Source organism: Oryctolagus cuniculus, chromosome 19 (genome assembly GCF_051225735.1).
Source record: "Oryctolagus cuniculus isolate XC-2025 breed Fujian yellow rabbit chromosome 19, ASM5122573v1, whole genome shotgun sequence".
NCBI lineage: Eukaryota > Metazoa > Chordata > Mammalia > Lagomorpha > Leporidae > Oryctolagus > Oryctolagus cuniculus.
The window spans coordinates 48,663,141-48,682,119 of NC_142885.1; the positions used below are offsets into that span (position 1 = coordinate 48,663,141).

Consider the following 18,979-nt stretch of genomic DNA (forward strand, 5'->3'; position numbering starts at 1 on the left):
TATTTTATCTTGTAAAAATCAATTCTTAATACTATAATATAGTCTACTTGTCTGTCATTCCTTTAAAGCTATTTATCTGTTTGATAACTCAGACATTCTCAGAAAATAATTTTCCAAGGCTGAAAATTTCACCTGTATTTTCACATTAGTTTTAGCTCCAATTTCTCCAAACCATTTTTTTTCAGAGCCAGCTATGTTATATCCAGGGACAAAGAACGGTTGGCTGATTTGAGATATAAATACAAGATAGCATGCATTGCTATTACACAATTCTGTGGTACATCTATATGACACAAGTCATCCTACCCTCCTGGCACTGCTCATCAAGTTAAGCAGCATTAACCTGCTGTGCCAGAGTGCCAGCCCACTCAAGGAATATTTGAAATTGAAAAGTCTTTGTTTTCAATTTAATTTAATCAATATGCTTAAATCAATAACTCAAATGGAGATGTATGTGATATCACAATTAATAGAAAAAAATAAAGGAAAACTAAACTATAGAGATCAAACCAAACCCTTCCCATGCAGTTGTAACTTTCTTTTCACTTAACATGGATAATAACTTCCACTGAGCATCATCAATATGCATCTATGGCATCAATGCTAAAAGTTTCCATCCATTCCCTCTAGAAATTAATGAGCTGTTCTGCATCATTGCTGGTCTGATGGTCTGCAAATAAAGCAGGTTTTAGGTACTTATCTGCTTGTGCTGCAGTAGTTCCTGATGATGCAAGCCGAGAGATGCCTGAGGAAAAGGGAGTTGTTTGCTGAAACATCTCCAATATTGATCCTGTGAAATAAGGGGGCCATGAAGGTCTGTGAAACTCATACAGGGAGGAGAGCTAGGGTTACCCTGATTCCATGTTTGCCCTTCTACATCAGCAAGAATGAAGGACTCAGTAGTGAGTTATGAAGGTAGACTCCTGTCCTCTACTTTGCTGTCACCATCCTGGACGCCTTTCCATTACCATGTGTCTCTAACAGCAATGAAAGCTCATGCCCCTGCCAGGACCAGGCTCCACCCTCAGGAATGCAGTCCACAGCACCACTGCCCCATAGGCTCAGCTGAAATGGCACAGAGGTGCTGGGAGGACTCCTGCTGCACCCCACTTGCAGACACTGAATCTGCAGCAGTGAGCTTACTGTTCTAACCATCTTAGGCTTCTGGACCACTGCATCCAGATGAATTTCACCAAAAGACACATAGGAATAAATCCCAGCCCAGTCCCACTGAGCCAACATCATGGCACAAACCAGTAGTGCACCAACACTGCCCACCATCCATGTGTCTTTGATAGCAGCTTCTCCCTTTTTGACTTTTCCTCTTATATCTGCACACAGTGTGCCCAGGGTCATTTCTCAGGTGTTTGACTCCAGAGCCACCTGGGATGCAAGTGTCCATGGGACCACGTCCAGGTGCTTGAACATAAATGCTGGGAGGGAAAAATGCAAAATTAGAAATAAGATCAGCTCTCCCACTTGAAAATAATGGAAAATATTCCCCCTCATTATTTTATTATTTTTTAAAATATTTTATTTATTTGAGAGGTAGGATTACAGACAGTGAGAGTGAGACACAGAGAGAAAGGTCTTCCATCCACTGGTTCACTACCCAATTGACCTCAATGGACAGAGCTGAGCCAATCCAAAGCCAAGAGCCAGGATCTTCTTCCAGCTCTTCTGCACAGGTGCAGGGGCCCAAGTGCTTGGGCCATCCTCCACTGCTTTCCTAGGCCACAGCAGAGAATTGGATCTGAAGTAGAGCAGCTGGGACTAGAACCCATGGCCATATGAGATGTTGGCACCACAGGCGGAGCATTAACCTACTGCACTACAGTGTCGCCCCACCCATTTTTTTAGAGCATCTAATTGAAAAAAACTTTTATATGAAAGTTCTTTCTCTGCCTGTGTAGATACTTTTTAATGGTATGTAAGCGTTTTACCAATATTTCTGATTAAGATCTTTCTCTAGTCCTTAGCACCTCTTTGAAACAGAAGTACCCATGAAGACAGGCACAATCTCACAAATTCAGTGGGAGAGTGGATGCCCAGCTTCAGTGGCCACCTGGCTTCAAATTACAGAATTGCCTCCTGATGGGGCCAGTGCCATGGCTCACTTGGCTAATCCTCCGCCTGTGGCGCCGGCATCTCATATGGGCGCCGAGTTCTAGTCCCAGTTCCTCCTCTTCCAGTGCAGCTCTCTGCTGTGGCCCAGGAGGGCAGTGGAGGATGGCCCAAGTGCTTGGGCGCCTGTACCCACGTGGGAGACTAGGAGGAAGCACCTTGCTCCTGGCTTCGGATTGGTGCAGCGTGACGGCCTTAGCGGCCATTTGAGGGGTGAACCAATGGCAGGAAGTCCTTTCTCTCTGTCTCTCTCTCACTGTCTAACTCTGCCTGTCAAAAAGAAATTGCCTCCTGTCATTTTTCTTTGTTTTGCTGTAGACAGCAGTGAGCATACATGATCATCCAGATGTCAGAAGATTTTGGATGAATTATATAGGACAAAAGATGGTGTGAAGTCTTTTTCAATGACTATTTTTACAGAGGACAAGAGGAAAGGGGATGGATATGCTTTTTGTTGAAAACAAGCATTTCTATCTGGTTTTCCAATCCTTTAGTAAATATTCCATCATACAAACTGAATTCTATTATTATTAATAATAGTGTTTTCCTTCTTGTCTATTATGGCAAAAAGGTTTCTGTTTTAAATATATTCTTTCTTGTCTATTATGGCAAAAAAATTTCTGTTTTAAATATATTTCCCAAACACTGCCCACAATGGCCAGACCAGAGATAAATAAATATGGTGTCCACCAGGCTTCACAACAAACAAGCTTTGGCAAATGCTCCCTGATTCCCATCCTGGATTTCAAACTCTGATCCACATTTGTGGGGCACTGGGTTCAGAGACTGCAGCAAAACAATCTGTACACAGGCAATTTGTGATCTATAATCTCTGCCTGAGGACAGTTAACCTTGTTTCTGGTAAAAATAGCCTTACCAGTTCACAACTAGCATCCCCAGCTCTGTATTCCCATGCGCGTGGCAGCATCAGATCTGAAGCTCATTCAGAGAGTGTGCAGCCCAGAATCCCAACCCCATTGAGCTAGCCTGAGGATTTAGAACACAGATTTTTCCTCCTTTTGCCAAAAAGCCTGTGCATGTGCAGCAGGTGACTCCTACCCCCACACCTCTCCAAGGACCGCCATCTGTAGCTCAAAATTTTGAATCCAGGGTCTGAATCTGCAGTTCTTCAGGTTTCCTAACAGGATTGCTTCAGGATTCCATGTGGGCAGGGGAGTTGTCTCTTTTCCATTTTCCCTTCTCTTGCTGTAACACCCAAGAAAACAACATGAGTGTTATATACAAAAGAATACAGAGACACAGGATCTGCACATATTGCCTGGACTCTGTCTGGGAGTCACATCCAGGGCCAGGCTTCACACTGAGTAGGAACATGAAATGCATGGGAAACCTTTGTTCTCCACATCTTGTCCAGGGAATTCCTGCAACTGTTAGAAGGGCTCCTGGTGATCAACTAATCAGTGAAGAAACTACAAAGATAAACAATCACCAGCATCAAAATCAGTGCATCCAGGAACAGCAGACCTCCCTTGACACACATCTGAAGGTGACAAGATCCGTAAGCAGTTGGAAGTCAGGAACCACAACATAGCCAAAGCCATGATCACAACCACATGTGCCTTTGTACTTTGGTACCACGGGGAAGTCTCCTTCTTCTTACTACAGAATCAGCTAATCAGGGTCAGGGAAGTTCACACCTGGATCCAAGGTTGACTGCTCAACCAGGGCAGATCCAAGTCCCTGCTCTGACCTCAGAGACGCCTGAGTTTCTCCTGACTGGGTCACTAGGAGTACATCAAATCAGACTCACTGAAGACACTGAAACCAGCACCTACATATCTTGCAGATAGTGGGGGACAAAAGGCTTTGGTCAGACTGACAGGTTGAAGGACACCAGGATCCTGGTGGGTCCTCTTCCTCCCTCTTCAGATTTCCTGCTCCTATTTTTTCCAAGTCCAAAATCAGAAAAGGATGGCAAGTATCTATATATGTTGGTGGCTTAATTATGTATTTTTATTAAAATTTTGCTTCTAAAACATCTCACCTAACATCTTGTTTACCATTCCAGGAGATCAAATAGTAACTCCAATATGACAGAGAAGTAAATGTAAACTCAACAAGGCAGCATCACTCTGCACTATTGCTGTATCCTTCTTTTCTCTGTCTTTCACATCCAAGTTATAAAGCTCTTATCTGTGCATTCTGAAACTCAACGATAGTGAGACTTAAGAAATAAAAATGTGGCCCTTCCTAACATCAAAATCTTCAGGGGCATTATGGGATCCTTATTGCCAAATTCTGTTTGTTATAGAAAATGACTCACATAGTATATAAGAGGCTCCTATCAATGTGCTCCCTAATTCCCCTGGGGTCACAGAGCACAAGATCAATAAACACTGCATGGATGAATGTAAACACACTGCTTTATAAATTCAGACTGATGGAGACATCACTGCCTTCTCTGGCCTTTAAAGTGCCAGCAAACAATGTGATGTTTCAAAGTGTTGATTAGAGGTCTTCACTGGGAGCCCATGGTACGTGATGTTCTGTCTCAGTGCTACTGACAAATAATATAGGGGGCAGAATATCAACATTAACAAGGTACTTGCTGAAGAAGCCAACTCATGGATTTCACTCCAAACCTGCAGAATCACATTTTTCTAGAGTTGGAATCTAATGATAGATGCACACTGAAGCTTCGAGGAAGGTATGGAGCAAAGTGCTTCTCAGCCCTGGCTTCCATTGAGGATCACATGGCAAGGTTTAAAAACCATCATTACAGGGCTGGCACGGTGTCATAGTGGGTAAGGCTGCTGTCTAAAATGCCAACAACTCATATGGGCACCAGTTTGAGTCCCAGCTGCTTCATTTCTGATCTGACTCTCTGCTATGGCCTGGGAAAGCAGTGGAGGATGGATCAAGTTCTTAGGCCCTGCACTCACATGGGAGGCCCGGAAGGGGTTCTTGGATCCTGGCTTTGGATCATCACAGCTCTGGCCATTGCGGCCAATGGGCAAGTGAACCAGCAGATGGAAGACCTCTCTCCCTCTCTCTCTCTCTCTCTCTCTCCCTCTGAGCCTCTGCTTCTCTCTGTATGTAACTCTGAATTTCTAATAAATCTTGTAAAAAACATCATTACATGAGCTCTGCCCCCATATATTCTGTCTAATGATCTGGGAGGGAACAAAAATGTTATTTTTATTTTTATAAAGATTTATTTAATTTTTTTAAAGGCAGGGTTAAAGAGAGAATGAGGCAGCCAGAAACATATGGTTGGCAGCAGGGGGCATGGAGGGGAAGAGGTCTCCTATCCTCTGAATCACTCCCCCAAATGGCCCCAGTGGCTTTTTTTTAATGATTTATTGTATTTATTTGAAAGAGTTACAGAGAGAAGCAAAATGAGAGAGAGAAAGAGAGATAGAGAGAGACAGAGAGAGACAGAGACAGAGATCTTCTATCCACTTGTTCACTCGCCAAAAGACCACAATGGCCAGAACTGAGCTGATTGGAAGCCAGGAGCCAGGAGCTTCTTCTGGGTCTCCCATGCAGGTGCTGGGCACTAAGGAGTTGGGCCATCTTCTACTGCATTCCCAGGCCATATTAGAGAGCTGGATCAGAAGTGGAGCAGCTGGTACTTGAACCTATGCTGAAATGGGATGGTGGCATTTCAGGCTACCCACTGTGCCACAGCACTGCCCACCCCCCACCCCCCCAGAATGGCTATTAAGCGGAAGGTGGATTTGAAGTGGAGCAGCTGAGACTCCAACCATTGCCCAGATGAGATACCAGCATTGCAGGCAGAAGCTTATCCCAGTGTGACACAATGCAGCATTAAATAATTAAAATTATTAATTAAAATTTAATTATTTGACAGGTTAAATTTTATGTCTTCATTATGTTCAACCTGGTGTTTGATGGGAGAGACATAAGGAAGCCACTAGAAATCTCCCAAACAAACCAAAACAAACATTGGCAATCTGCCGTGGCATTGACTCATTTTGCACCTGAGAAAACTGCAAGACTTCTGTGTGGCTGACAGAGACTGTCATCATGCAGCCCCTTCAGGCCAACACAGGATAGGAAAATCTGTTCCCATGTGGGGAAATTTGGAACACAGATGTTCTTGCTCATGATTCTCCACTTTTTCCCTGCAGGGTCTCTTGTTAGTTTCAGTCTCAAAGTCTGAGCTTGCACGGTTCCACAGGTGACATAAAAATTGTGGGCCAGGTGGGAGATGAGCTAACTGCACATTCTTTTCTTATAACCTCATAGAGGGAGGCTCACCCTACATCCCTGGGCTCCCTGTCAAGTTGGGTGAGTGCACGCTTTTCAGTTCTCTCCTTGTTGTGAGTGCTCCACAGGAAAGTGAGTCGGTAGATGTAGGGTGATCTCAAGGACATGGGAGTAAAGGACTGGTCTCATAAGTTTAGCTTTGTTTCTTACAAAATCAAGAGTGATATCTATAAGTTCTTGCAGACAAGAAATTAGATTTCTTCTCATATGAGGCCATAATTTGTAGATCCAAGAAAGAACATTCATCGTTACTTGATTTTTATTTAAATTGGATTGATTTAAACATATTTATTTTGCTTCATTTTGATGATGAATTCATAGCATCTAATTTATTTCATTTCAACTCCTTTTATTGTACTTTAATATTTTTATCATAGGTATTTCATTTCAATTATTTTATCATACTTTAATCTTGTTGGTATTTTCAATTTTATTATATTTATCTCACTTGAATTGTTTTCAACAGGTTTTAATATCTTTCTGTTTCATTTAACTATATTCATAATGTGAAATTTTATGTTTGGAAAAACATCAAGTCTAACCTAATTATAATGCTTCAATCCTGGTTTTACTTTCTTAAATTTAAGATCATGTTAAATTTAAATTATTAATTATGTTATGATATTTAAGTATTTTGAAGCTGTTTAAATTGTTATGAATAAAGTATCAGATATTTAATACTAGAAAGTACTGAAATTTTAACAGGTCACCATGGAGGTTATTTTTCCTCTATGGTAATAATTGTCAGTAAAGTTAATGCCTAGCTAGTGCATTCACCATGGATTAGTGATTTCCCTAACGTACAATCACCATCAGCTTTTTAGGATTTCTACAAAAACCCAAATGTATAACAATACTCTGTATATTTAGGTGGCTGAGATTTGTTTTATGATTAGAGACTAAGTAACTTTCAGAATTTAAATAATTTAGTTTTCCTTTTTATAAGATTCCTATAATTTTAGTATATTTTCTATTTTAAAGTTTCAGTTGTTTAGTTTTCATATCCTGAATTTCCCACTTAATTTTAATTTCATTATTAAAAGTGCTAAATGTCATGGCAATGCATGAATTCAACAGACATGCCAGGTGGCTTTAAATGACAGCATGATGTACACAGATTAAGTTAGAAAAGACGCAGGTGCTACAGAGATTTGTTGCAGAGTCCGGTGACTCTGTTATGGATAATGTGCTGGGTATTCAAAATTGCTAATGGAATAGATTATAAAGTGAGGTAGATGTTAATGAACATGATGGAATCATTCTGTGATGTTACTTGTTTCTTAACATTGTATTGTACCCCATAAATAAATGTGCATATTATTTATCAATTAAAATATAACAGATGAAATGAAATGACAGAAAGCAAAGATAGAACTAGTAAATTTTATTCCAGAAATATAATGCCCGAAGTGAAGCAAAATAATCATGATAATTGTTCATTCCTTCCTGGTGAGCACAAAATGACTCTAGACAATCAGTGGACACCCTTGACTTCTCTATGTAGTCACTGGAGATAGCTCAGTCTATCTTAGTAGCCTTAATGCATTTTTGTTTTGTTTTGTTTTGTTTTGTTTTGTTTTTTGAAGGGAAAGGGTTTATTGGGGAACACCCTACAGACCAGAGTGAAGGGGCAGCAAAGGAAAAAGAGAGAAAGAGAATATAAGAGAGAAACAGAGAGGAGAGGAGCTAGCAAGGAGAGAAGAGAGAGCAGAGAAGAGGAGAGGAGAGAAGAGCCAAGAGCCCAGAGGAGGAGGCTAGAGAGAGGAACCGAGAGAGAGCAGGAGAGCTCAGGAGAGAAGGACCGAGAGAGCACGTGTGCAGGAACAGGCCCTTTTAAAACTTTGCCTGAGGATGGGCAGGGAAGCAGGAGCAGCGAATCCCATTAGGATGGGGGTGGAGCCTGGCTCAGGTAGCTGGGCCATGCAGCCACCTGGCTACAACTGTGCCAGTTTCCTAACATTCCACCCTTTTGTTTTTTATAAAGCAGGGTTTGTATGGGATTACATTAGTCCCAAAAGTCCAAGAGGGGTAGAGGGACGATGATCTGTCTTTAGAGCTACTTCCTGCTGACATGGGGCGATGATGTACTCTTCGCTGGCATGGGGCGATGTCTCAGGCTGCTGTCTCCTGGGTGGGGAGCCGAGTACATCCCTGTAGCAGCATTTGGTTGACTGCCTGGTTGCTGAAGGCCTTCCTTTGTTCCATTATCACCTGCTGTAAACACTTAGACACTGTAGTATAGAAGACAGGGTGAGAATAGTAACCAATGATTCTAAGAGTAGCATTAACCAGGTAATAAGAGGATTTTATAGAGAGGAAATGGAGGGGGTCTCTGGACCCTTGTGGGGATGTGGCTTAAAGCTGATTCCAGCCAAGACTGGGAGAAAGGCCACTTTTGCAGGTAGTGCGGTTTGTCTGTAGAGAAATTTTGACACACAGATTGGGAGTAGAGCCATTGGTGGTAGAGTAGAGGCTATGGTTACAAAGGAATGAGGCTCAAGTGGGCTAGATACAGAGGACAGAGTTGTTATTAGAGAACCTAAGAAAGGTGTTATCTGAGCTACAATTAAGTTTTCTGATTGAGAGGCAAATAGAACCTGACAGAAGGGGCTTAATAATAATCAGGTGGGCTTTAGGCCCAGACCTATATCTCTTTACATAGGGTACATCCTAAGGGAGGTGTGAACCTCCTTGGGGAAGGCACCCTGTTGACTTCCATTACCTACCTGGCCTGGGAGGAGAGCTGGCCAGGTAAAGGCAGGTGGCAACTCCAACAGGAAATTTACTGTTCTGCCTGCAGTGTTACTGACCCTACTTGGCCATTTCCTCAGTTGCAGTGGTCACTTTGAAAGCTGGGCCAAGTGAAGGGCTTTTCAGCTTAGAGCCAATAAGATCTGTGGCTCTGACCTGGTCATCCTTCGACTCCAGGGCAGTTCCATTTCCAGTGATCCAACTCTGCCTGGTTGGCAGAGCTGCCAGGGCTCTTCACAAGCTGACTTCTGCTGAAGCCCAGGCTTACCACATTGAAAGCTACTGCAATACACTGGCCTGTTGGGTCTCCTTGAGGGCAGATCACTGTACAGAACAGCCATTAATAGGCCTGCCACCCATTGCTTCTGATGTCTAGCTTTCTTTTCCTCCCGGTTTTTGTTAAAGCAGACCAGAGGATGCAAGTCAAGGGGGTGCTCAAGTCCCATCTCTAATCTTCAGTGGCCTAAACTGTAAGTCTATAGTCACAGGCATGTTCTGTAGTAGTTTATGTTGAGGCAGACAATGCCCATGAGGAAAATTATATTCTCACTTTAAAACTTTCTTTCCCTTTGGTCTGAAAGGGAGGTTTACCCTGTTTACTTCACTGATGGCAAAGTAAATCTAGCTATGAAATTATAATTTAAGCTCTTATTTTGGCTATGCTATTACAGAAATGTGTTAGCCATCTCTTTTATAAGATCTAAAATCAAATTTTGCATATTGGATATTTCTTTATAATATAAATAGTTTCCTACCTCGAAGAGAACAGAGAAATGAGAGAACAAGTTGGGCTTAGAATAGAGAAATGGGGGAGCAAGTCCCAGATCACTTATTGACAACAGCAATATCACATGAAAACTTAGAAAACAGTTTTAACCATTAGATAACAACTTAAGAAAACATTTACCAGAAGGCTCAATGCCTTCCATAAATATTATAATACATATATTTGGAAACATCTCTTAAATATCTAACATGATGTAGCTTGTTTAACCAGCAAATTTAAGCACAGGCATATAAAATGTTTTTAGTTTTTTCTACCAACACATTTAAAACATATGATACAGAGATTCAGGTCACACGAATTAAAATATATCTTTGAATTATTTTAGCTGTTTAAATTTATGGACAATTTTATCTATAAGCCAATTTACATAACATAATAGACCAATGTAGCAGTTTTAATAGCTTTTTTTTTAAATCTAACTCCTGTTTGTAAATTACCAATTGATTTGAATCACTTTTTGTTTTTAGTAACCTCAGTTGGTACCTTTAATACATTATTGGCTTCATCTGTTTACAGAGCCATCCCAAGGTACTGAATAAAATAGATGTGGCTGGAAAAATTCCATCAGAACCTATAGGAGGACAGCTAAACACAGAACCAACAATGCTTTAGTTTTATGAGCAACAAATCTGATATACCAAACTGTGGATGACAAAAGACTTTAAGTTGCCACATTTAAAATTATAAATTCATTAACCAACAAGAGGCACTTGCTTACTTCACAGTATTTTTGAAAGCACCTGTAGGATTTTACAAAGCACATAACTCTTTTAGGCCTCTGGGGCTTTCTCATTAAGATAACCATTATGTCTAGTAACACAAGATTATTAGACTTTTTAATTCTCAGACATTTGTATTAGTGCCATTTTGTATTATAGAAACTTAAAATTTAGTACCACTTCACATCTTGACGGTACTTCTAATATAATCCAAATAGCCTGATTAGTTGGTGTCTCTACAAGATGAGAGACATAGGTCCTTCAATTTTTTTCAGTTGGGCCCGAACTGGAAAAACCAAAGTCCAAAATTTACTGGAAATTTTAGAGTCCAAATTCCTTGAAACTTTGATTTTTTGAATGACTGTCAAGAATGCCAAGAAGGCTCAAAATCCAAAATATCTGGTTGAAATAAGATTCCTTAACATCATGACCTAATATAGACCAAATTTGATCATTGTTACAAGGTGATTATTTAAATGTTTGAAAATAAGCACATATTTAAATAACCCATAGCTCTTAATAAAAATATCCCACTGTTTTTAAAGAATTAGAATTTAACAGACGCCAAGAGAACATAACAGATTACTTTAACTTATTGCTTTAACAGAGGATTAGATTCTAATTTTATGTCAAAGAGGAATAGATTAGTATACTTGTGATGTTTTCCATCTGCCAATGTCCTTGATTTATTTTTGAAATAACCCATTAAAATTTTTCAGAGTAAGATTAAGGTAACACATCAAATTTCAGCCTGAGTTACTTTAAACAGTGTTGAACTATTTTCACAGTTTATAAACTAACCCAAAATAGTTTATTATAGAATATAACATGTTGAGTATACAAAAGTTTTACCCAATTTAAATTAGCAGTTACACCTAAATGACTTAGGATGCTGATATATTTTTACCTGAATTTAATTGAAATTAAAATTGCATTCATCTAAGACAAGTACTAATTACCCATTGCTGTTTCCTTGAGTACTAATTACCTTGAAAACTATTAAAATAAATTACAAAATAAGTTCAACAAGTTACAAAGCAGTATTTTTAAAGGTAGATCTAGTTACAGTGGGCCAGGTTGATACAGGAAACCTGCTTTTCCTGTTTGCCTTGCTCAAATAAAACAAGAGCCTTCAAAAGGGTGGGATACCTAATTTGTTTCTCAATAAGCAGGGAGCCCGAAAGGATGGGACTACCATTCCCTTGCTATTCTTATGGTAAGACTGGGTCAGGAGAGGGACAAAAGACCAGTTGAAAACCATGGAGACAGCCATTCCCAAGCCGATAAGACAGAGATAGTAGACTTTGGGCTCTGAGATAAAGAATTCCTAGGTGGGAGGGGGAGATACAGTGAGTGGGGGTAGGAGCTAGGGAGGAAGTACACGTGGGCAGAGAATGGCTTTGAGGAATAGTTGAGCCAGGGGCTTCAGATAGGACAGAAGAGGTTGACACCACCCCCTGGAATTCGGCTGGAGAGGGAGGTGATGACGCAGCTGCCACATGGGGGATAATGGCGCTGGAACTTCAGCCACTGAGGCCTCAGGAGGCAGCTGAGCAGGTGCCTGTAGATTGGAGTGATAAGGGGGGGGCAGGGTTCATCTGTAGGATCAAAGGAGGTTGTGGTAGTGGCAGGAACAGGACCAGGGGCAGAAGAAAGGATTTTTTGCTCAGGCCTCTGCCCCCTAGTGTGAATCTTGGAGACCAGAAGGACATGAACAGGAGAGCAAGAAGAACACAGGGAAGGTTTAGTTCAAAGATAGGAAAAGGCTTGAACGATGGAATCCCCTTCCATTTTCCCGAATGCTCACGGAAGTGATAAAGATGTTTCAGGGTCAAACTACTCCAACTTCCGATCCCTCAGGGCCAAATGCACCACGACGGAGGGGCCGCTTTTGAGGGCTCGGGCCAATTTGAGAGGGACCATAAGATGGAACGCGGTTAGAGAAAAGTTCCCATTGCAACCAGTAGAGTCAGACCCGTGGATTGCAAGCATCCTCGCATCCCAGCTACCTGACTAGCGAGAGAATATGGGAGCAGAAGGCAGGGGTGTCACCCAAGCGCCCGCTGGAGCCCTGTAAAGAGGCGAACAGAGATGGAGTCGTCACTCGCACCCACTGTTGCCTGGACACAGTGTCCGTAGAGGCTAAAGGCCTTAAGTAGGAGTTGTGGTGTCTCGCACTACAACCTTGGATGAAAGTAGAAAAGCCTCAGACGAATGTAGACGAGAGTAGACCATAACTCAGTAGACAAGTAGAGTCGCCGTGAGTTTCCCAATCTGCATCTTACCTCAAAATTTGGAATGCTGGTGTGTGGATGGAGATCGCAGAGCGTTCAGTAGCGTGGAAGGAGTTCCGGAGGTGTGCTTTGTGACCAGCAAAAATCCAGGACCCCAGAGCACTGGGGGACACTGGATTACCAATATGAGGCTATCTGAGTCATGGCACCAACGTTATATCTTAAGGTTAGCCATTGCAAAGCATACCAGACACCGGAGGAAGGGAAAGGGTTTATTGGGGAACACCCTACAGACCGGAGTGAAGGAGCGGCAAAGGAAAAAGAGAGAAAGAGAATATAAGAGAGAAACAGAGAGGAGAGGAGCTAGCAAGGAGAGAAGAGAGAGCAGAGAAGAGGGGAGAGAAGAGCAGAGCCAAGAGCCCAGAAGAGGAGGCTAGAGAGAGGAACCGAGAGAGAGCAGGAGAGCTCAGGAGAGAAGGACTGAGACTGTTTTGTTTTTAACAGGCAGAGTTAGACAGTGAGAGAGAGAGAGAGAGTGAAAGGTCTTCCTTCCGTTGGTTCATCCCCCAAATGGCCGCTATGGCCAGCGCACTGCGCCAATCCGAAGCTGGGAGCTGGGTGCTTCCTCCTGGTCTCCCATGCAGGTGCAGGGCCCAAGCACTTGGGCCATCCTCCACTGCCCTCCTGGGCCACAGCAGAGAGCTGGACTGGAAGAGGAGCAACCGGGACAGAACCGGCACCCCAACCAGGACTAGAACCTGGTGTGCTGGCGCTGCAGGCAGAGGATTAGCCTAGTGAGCCACGGCGCCAGCCCCTTAATGCATTTTCTACACTTTGGCAGGGAAACTATTGAGAGCAATATGCTCCACTGTCCAGAGGCAAGCAATCATAGTACATGAAGAGCAGGGTCTCCAGTACCTTCTAAACCTATACCTTACACTGCTGCTGTGACTCACTCGCTCCAGATTATGACACACAGGGAGGCAGTGGTATCACTATGTTCCTGAATCTGTATATAGGAAATACATGAAATTCGTATATCTTACAATTTTTTTTAAAATAGTTAATTTAAAAAAGAAAGCAAATTATCAATCTGAACCATTTCTTTGTAGAATATTGATAATATTCTCTTTTAAATTTTATGGCTTTCTTGAAATTATAATCCAATTGTTATGGAATGCTAACTACAAATATATGCCAAACTACACAGCCAGGGCAGAATCTAATGTACACTTCAGGGCAGCATACAGAAAAGATATACTGACCAATGTTACATTTTTTTCTCAGTGCTGATTATCACCATTTAATAGAAGTTACGGAAATCAAAAAAAAAAAAAAACCATTGATGTCTTTACATATGGGGAGTTATACTTCTGCACCTCTTCTCAAATTCTCAAAAGACCTTTGTGCTGTGGGTGACCAGTCATAGGTTTCACTGTTGTTCACCAAGTAAGTTCAATTTGATGACAAAAATCTTGTTGACTTAACAATAAAACATAAGGTACTCTTCTGTAATATAGATTGTGTAATTTTATCTGAGCTGGGCAAAATACAAAAACCTGTATGGAAATGATATTCTTCCTCAAGTAATAATTCCCTGAATGTAGTAAATTACTGTAATGATGAGGATCTTACAGGGTTTCTCTAAAATGACAAATCATTGTATCTAAAATGTCCCCTCAGTTCCTGTAAAAGGCTTCTTTATTGCTCTTCTCTTTGATTCTGATCTCTGGCCACATGTTTCATGGTCTTTTTTTAAGATTTATTTATTTGAAAGAGTTACAGAAAGAGCAAAATTGTATCTGCATCTGGGCAATAACATACTAAAGTAATGGAAAAAAAAATTTAGTAGTGAATTTACCTTAAGTAAGACTTGTAGGGAATTATATTATCTATTGAGTATGTAAGATTTAAATAATAAGCAGTTAATACTGATTAGCAATAAAAGCATTACCATATGATGATTGCTTTGCAAATTCATGGCTATCACAAGATGGAGAATTTAAGTGATTTCCTTTTGATACTTGAAAGCTTGACTTTGACAATATCTTCCTGAAGAGAAGAGAGTTCACCTAAGGGATTTCTGAGATGGAAACCAAGAAAGATCCAAGAACACTGTGAAGATAGGAAGTTAGAATGAAAATGTCTACTAGGTAGAATAATGCTTGCTGATGAGGTGAAACCTCCAATACTTGTTTGTTTGCTTTTTCAGACATGCATGTGTTTCATCCCTGATATTAAGATGAGCACACCTTCTGTTTATGTTCCTGTTAATAAATATCTTCTTTCTCAAACTGGCTTTGGAATCTCAGCCAACACCTTTCTTCTCCTCTTCCACATCCTCAGACTCCTACAGGATCGCAGACCTAAGCCCACTGACCTCACCACCTGTCACCTGGCCTTTGTCCACATTGCATTGCTCATCACTGTGTTGTTTTTGTTCTCTCCAGAACTGTTTGAGTTGCTAAGTTTTTGGAATGACTTCAAGCGTAAGGCTTTGTTCTACATCAACAGAGTAATGAGGGGCCTCTCCATCTGCACCACCTGCCTCCTGAGCATCATCCAGGCCATCACCATCAGCCCCAGCACCTCCCGGTTGGCACAGTTTAAGTATAAATCCACACATTTCATCTTCTATTTCTTCTTCTTCATATGGCTGATATGTTTGTCTTTCAGTACTAGCACACTCTTCCACACAGTGGCATCTTCCAATGGGACCCAGACCAATCTGATGGATCTCACGAAATACTGTTCATTTTACCCCATGAGCCATGGCATCAGGGGTTTAATGTTCACATTATTAACATCCAGGGACATCTTCCTTGTAGGAGTCATGCTGCTCTCAAGTGTGTACATGGTGATTCTCTTGTCCAGGCATCAGAGGAGGTCCCTGTACCTTCACAACACCAACCTCTCCCCAAGATCTTCCCCAGAGAAAAGGGCCACCCAGACTATCTTGCTGCTGGTGAGTTTCTTTGTGGTCATGTACTGGGTGGATTTCATCATCTCATTCTCCTCCCTGATACTGTGGTCATATGACTCAGTTATCTTGGGTGTTCAGTGTGTTGTGGTCCATGTCTATGCCACTGTCAGTCCATTAGTGCTTATCAGTTCTGATAAGAGGATACTCAGTATGTTGTACAATGTACCACAGAAAATCTTTTGATTTTAACAGGCCAGTGTATGGTGCAGCAGTTAAGACACTGCTTGGGACCCTCCTATTGTTTTTAGAGTGTCTGGGCTTGAATTTTGCCTCTGACTCCTACCCAGCTTACTGATACTGCACACCCTTAGTATCAGCAGGTGCTGACTTAAGTACTTGCATAGGGAAGTACTACATGGAGTTCTAGGGCCTTGGCTTTGGCCTTGCCCACCACTGGCTGTGAACATTTGGGCATTGAATCACAAGATATATGATGTATCTCTTTCTCTATTTCTTTTCTGTATTATCTTTCACTCTGCCTTTTAAATAAAGAAGAGAGAGAGAGAGAGAGAAAGAGAGAGGTTGTTCTGTAATAGATGTTCCTCTGCACATGTAAATTATTCTAGTAGGAGAGAGGCCTATCTGATTACTGCAATTGTGTGGAATTGTGCTTTTCTGATATCTAAATACTTTGAAATCTATCTTGTCCAGAATTTATATTTCCTTCAATTCAACATCTACCATAATTTAAGTTTTCCAAGGGTTATATAACCTATGAAAACAAATGTTCTTTTTTTTATTTTGATTTCAGAAAGTTCACACAAGAAAGAGTTAGGAGTCTCCACTCGACTGGTTTCTGGGCATGGACATGAGCTGATACAGCTGTTATGTATGTCCAATATGGTGTCCACTCTATTGGCTTGTTACAGGAGGCCGTTATAAAGTGATTGTGGAGAGACTAATGTCCCACTCCCTTTTTCTCTTCTAGTTTGGCAGGTACACTATCCCCCACAGGTTTATGCTTGGCTTTTCCTGAAGCTTTAGCACCAGTGGCTTAGGCTGCTGCAGTCTGCTCTCACCTCACTTTCCAACACTGGTGCATAGGCTCTGCCTGTGTCTCAATAACTTCTTGGTAACAATTTAGTTGATGATACTCCTGTCATTTCACAGATGATGAAGTATAGGATTTGTAAGATTTATGCTTTTGTGAAATTATAAAGTCCCTAAACCTGTGGCTTGAAAATGTCCTGCTACTCTTTGAAATGATGCTCATTCTCTGTTAACTGGTTAAAATGTTGTCTATCTATGTGTCTTGCTAACTTTTCAATTTATCTACTAAAGGTATTTAACATTTATGTGTTCATATATTTGTTTTATCCTAACAAGTAATTTGTGGCAGTCTTTTATTTTTATTTTTTAATTTTTTATTTATTTTTATTTAGTAAATATAAATTTTCAAAGTACAGTTAATGGATTACAATGGCTTCCCCCCCCATAATTTCCCTCCCACTCGCACCCCTCCCATCTCCCGCTCCCTCTCCCATTCCATTCACATCAAGATTCATTTTCAATTATCTTTATATACAGAAGATCAATTCAGTATATATTAAGTAAAGATTTCAACAGTTTGCACCCACACAGAAACACAAAGTGTAAAATACTGTTTCAGTACTAGTTATAGCACTACTTCACATTGGACAACACACTAAGGACAGATCCCACATGAGAAGTAAGTACACAGTGACTCCTGTTGTTGACTTAACAATTTGACACTCTTGTTTATGGCGTCAGTAATCTCCCTAGGCTCTAGTCATGAGTTGCCAAGGCTATGGAAGCCTTTTGAGTTCACCGACTTTGATCTTATTCCGACAGGGTCATAGTCAAAGTGGAAGTTCTCTCCTCCCTTCAGAGAAAGCTACCTCCTTCTTTGATGGCCCCATTCTTTTCACTGGGATCTCACTTGCAGAGACCTTCCATTTAGGTCTTCCTTTTTTTTTTTTCCAGAGTGTCTTGGCTTTCCATGCCTAAAATACTCTCATGGGCTCTTTGTGGCAGTTTTTTAAAATATTTATCTTATTTTTATTTGAAATGTAGAAAGAGGGATCATCCATCAGATGGTTTGCTCCCCAAATGGCTAAGCCAAAGCCAGGAGCCAGGAGCTTCCTCTGAATCTCTGGCATGTATTTAGGGTTCCAAACACTTGGGCCATCTTGGGCTGCTTTCCTAGGTACATAAGGAGGGAGCTGGATCAGAAGAGGAACAGCCAAGATGCAAACCAGCAACCATATGGGATGTCAGCATTGTAGGCTCATCTTTACCCACTGTGCCACAATGTGGGCCCTGATTTGTGACTGTTTTAACATCACCTATTATTTTAAGTACATCAATTTATCATTCTTGTCAATGAATCTTCACATTACAAGCATTTAAAATGTGTTTTTTACACTTCCAAAGCTTATTTATTTACTTAAAAGACAGAATGACACAAGGGGAGAATGAGAGGGAAGGAAAGAGTGAGATAGAGAGGTCTTACATCTCAAATGACAACACAGATGGGGGTGGGCCAGGTTGAAATGAGGTGTTAGGAACTTGATATGGGTATCCCATGTGAACAGCAGACACCAGTGTACTTGAGTCCTCATCTTCCATCTAACAGAGTGTGCATTAGTATGAAACTGGAGAAGAAGCAGAGTCACATTTGATCTAAAGGACTCCATATAGAATGTGATTGTCACAAGCGGGGCTTATCCTGCTGCATCCCTTCATGTTACATATTTTAAACACCATATGTTCACTTGTTTATATATATTTATATTGCTATATACAATATGTCAGATTTAAGCACTGATTCATGAAATTGTCATGTTTATACTTCTCTTCATTTTCAATGTTATGTTTTACTTTTTTCTTACTTCAACACCATTATCTAAATTTTCACACAAAAATTAATGTAGGATAAGTTTGAAATCTTGACCAAACTTAAAGTCAAATGACACAATTTTATTTGTTTACATTATTCACAATCTCACATTTGTCTTATAAAATAAGTCTGAGTAGCATGTAGAGAAGCTGGCTGAAGCATTCAGCCTCTTTTTTTAACATTTATTTATTTATTTTAAAGGCAGAGTTACAGAGAGGGATAGACAAGGGCAGAGAGAGAGAAAGGTCTTCTATTTGCTGAATCAGT

At 40.9% G+C, this 18,979-nt stretch overlaps 1 protein-coding gene across 1 annotated transcript; it reads left to right on the top strand.

Moving 5' to 3' along the window:
* The first annotated feature begins 15,111 nt into the window (after positions 1 to 15,111).
* Positions 15,112 to 16,035, top strand: ORYCUNV1R1550 (vomeronasal 1 receptor oryCunV1R1550). The gene has a single exon (NM_001167237.1). The coding sequence runs from the start codon at positions 15,112 to 15,114 to the stop codon at positions 16,033 to 16,035; it is 924 nt and encodes a 307-aa protein (NP_001160709.1).
* The last annotated feature ends 2,944 nt before the right edge of the window (positions 16,036 to 18,979 follow it).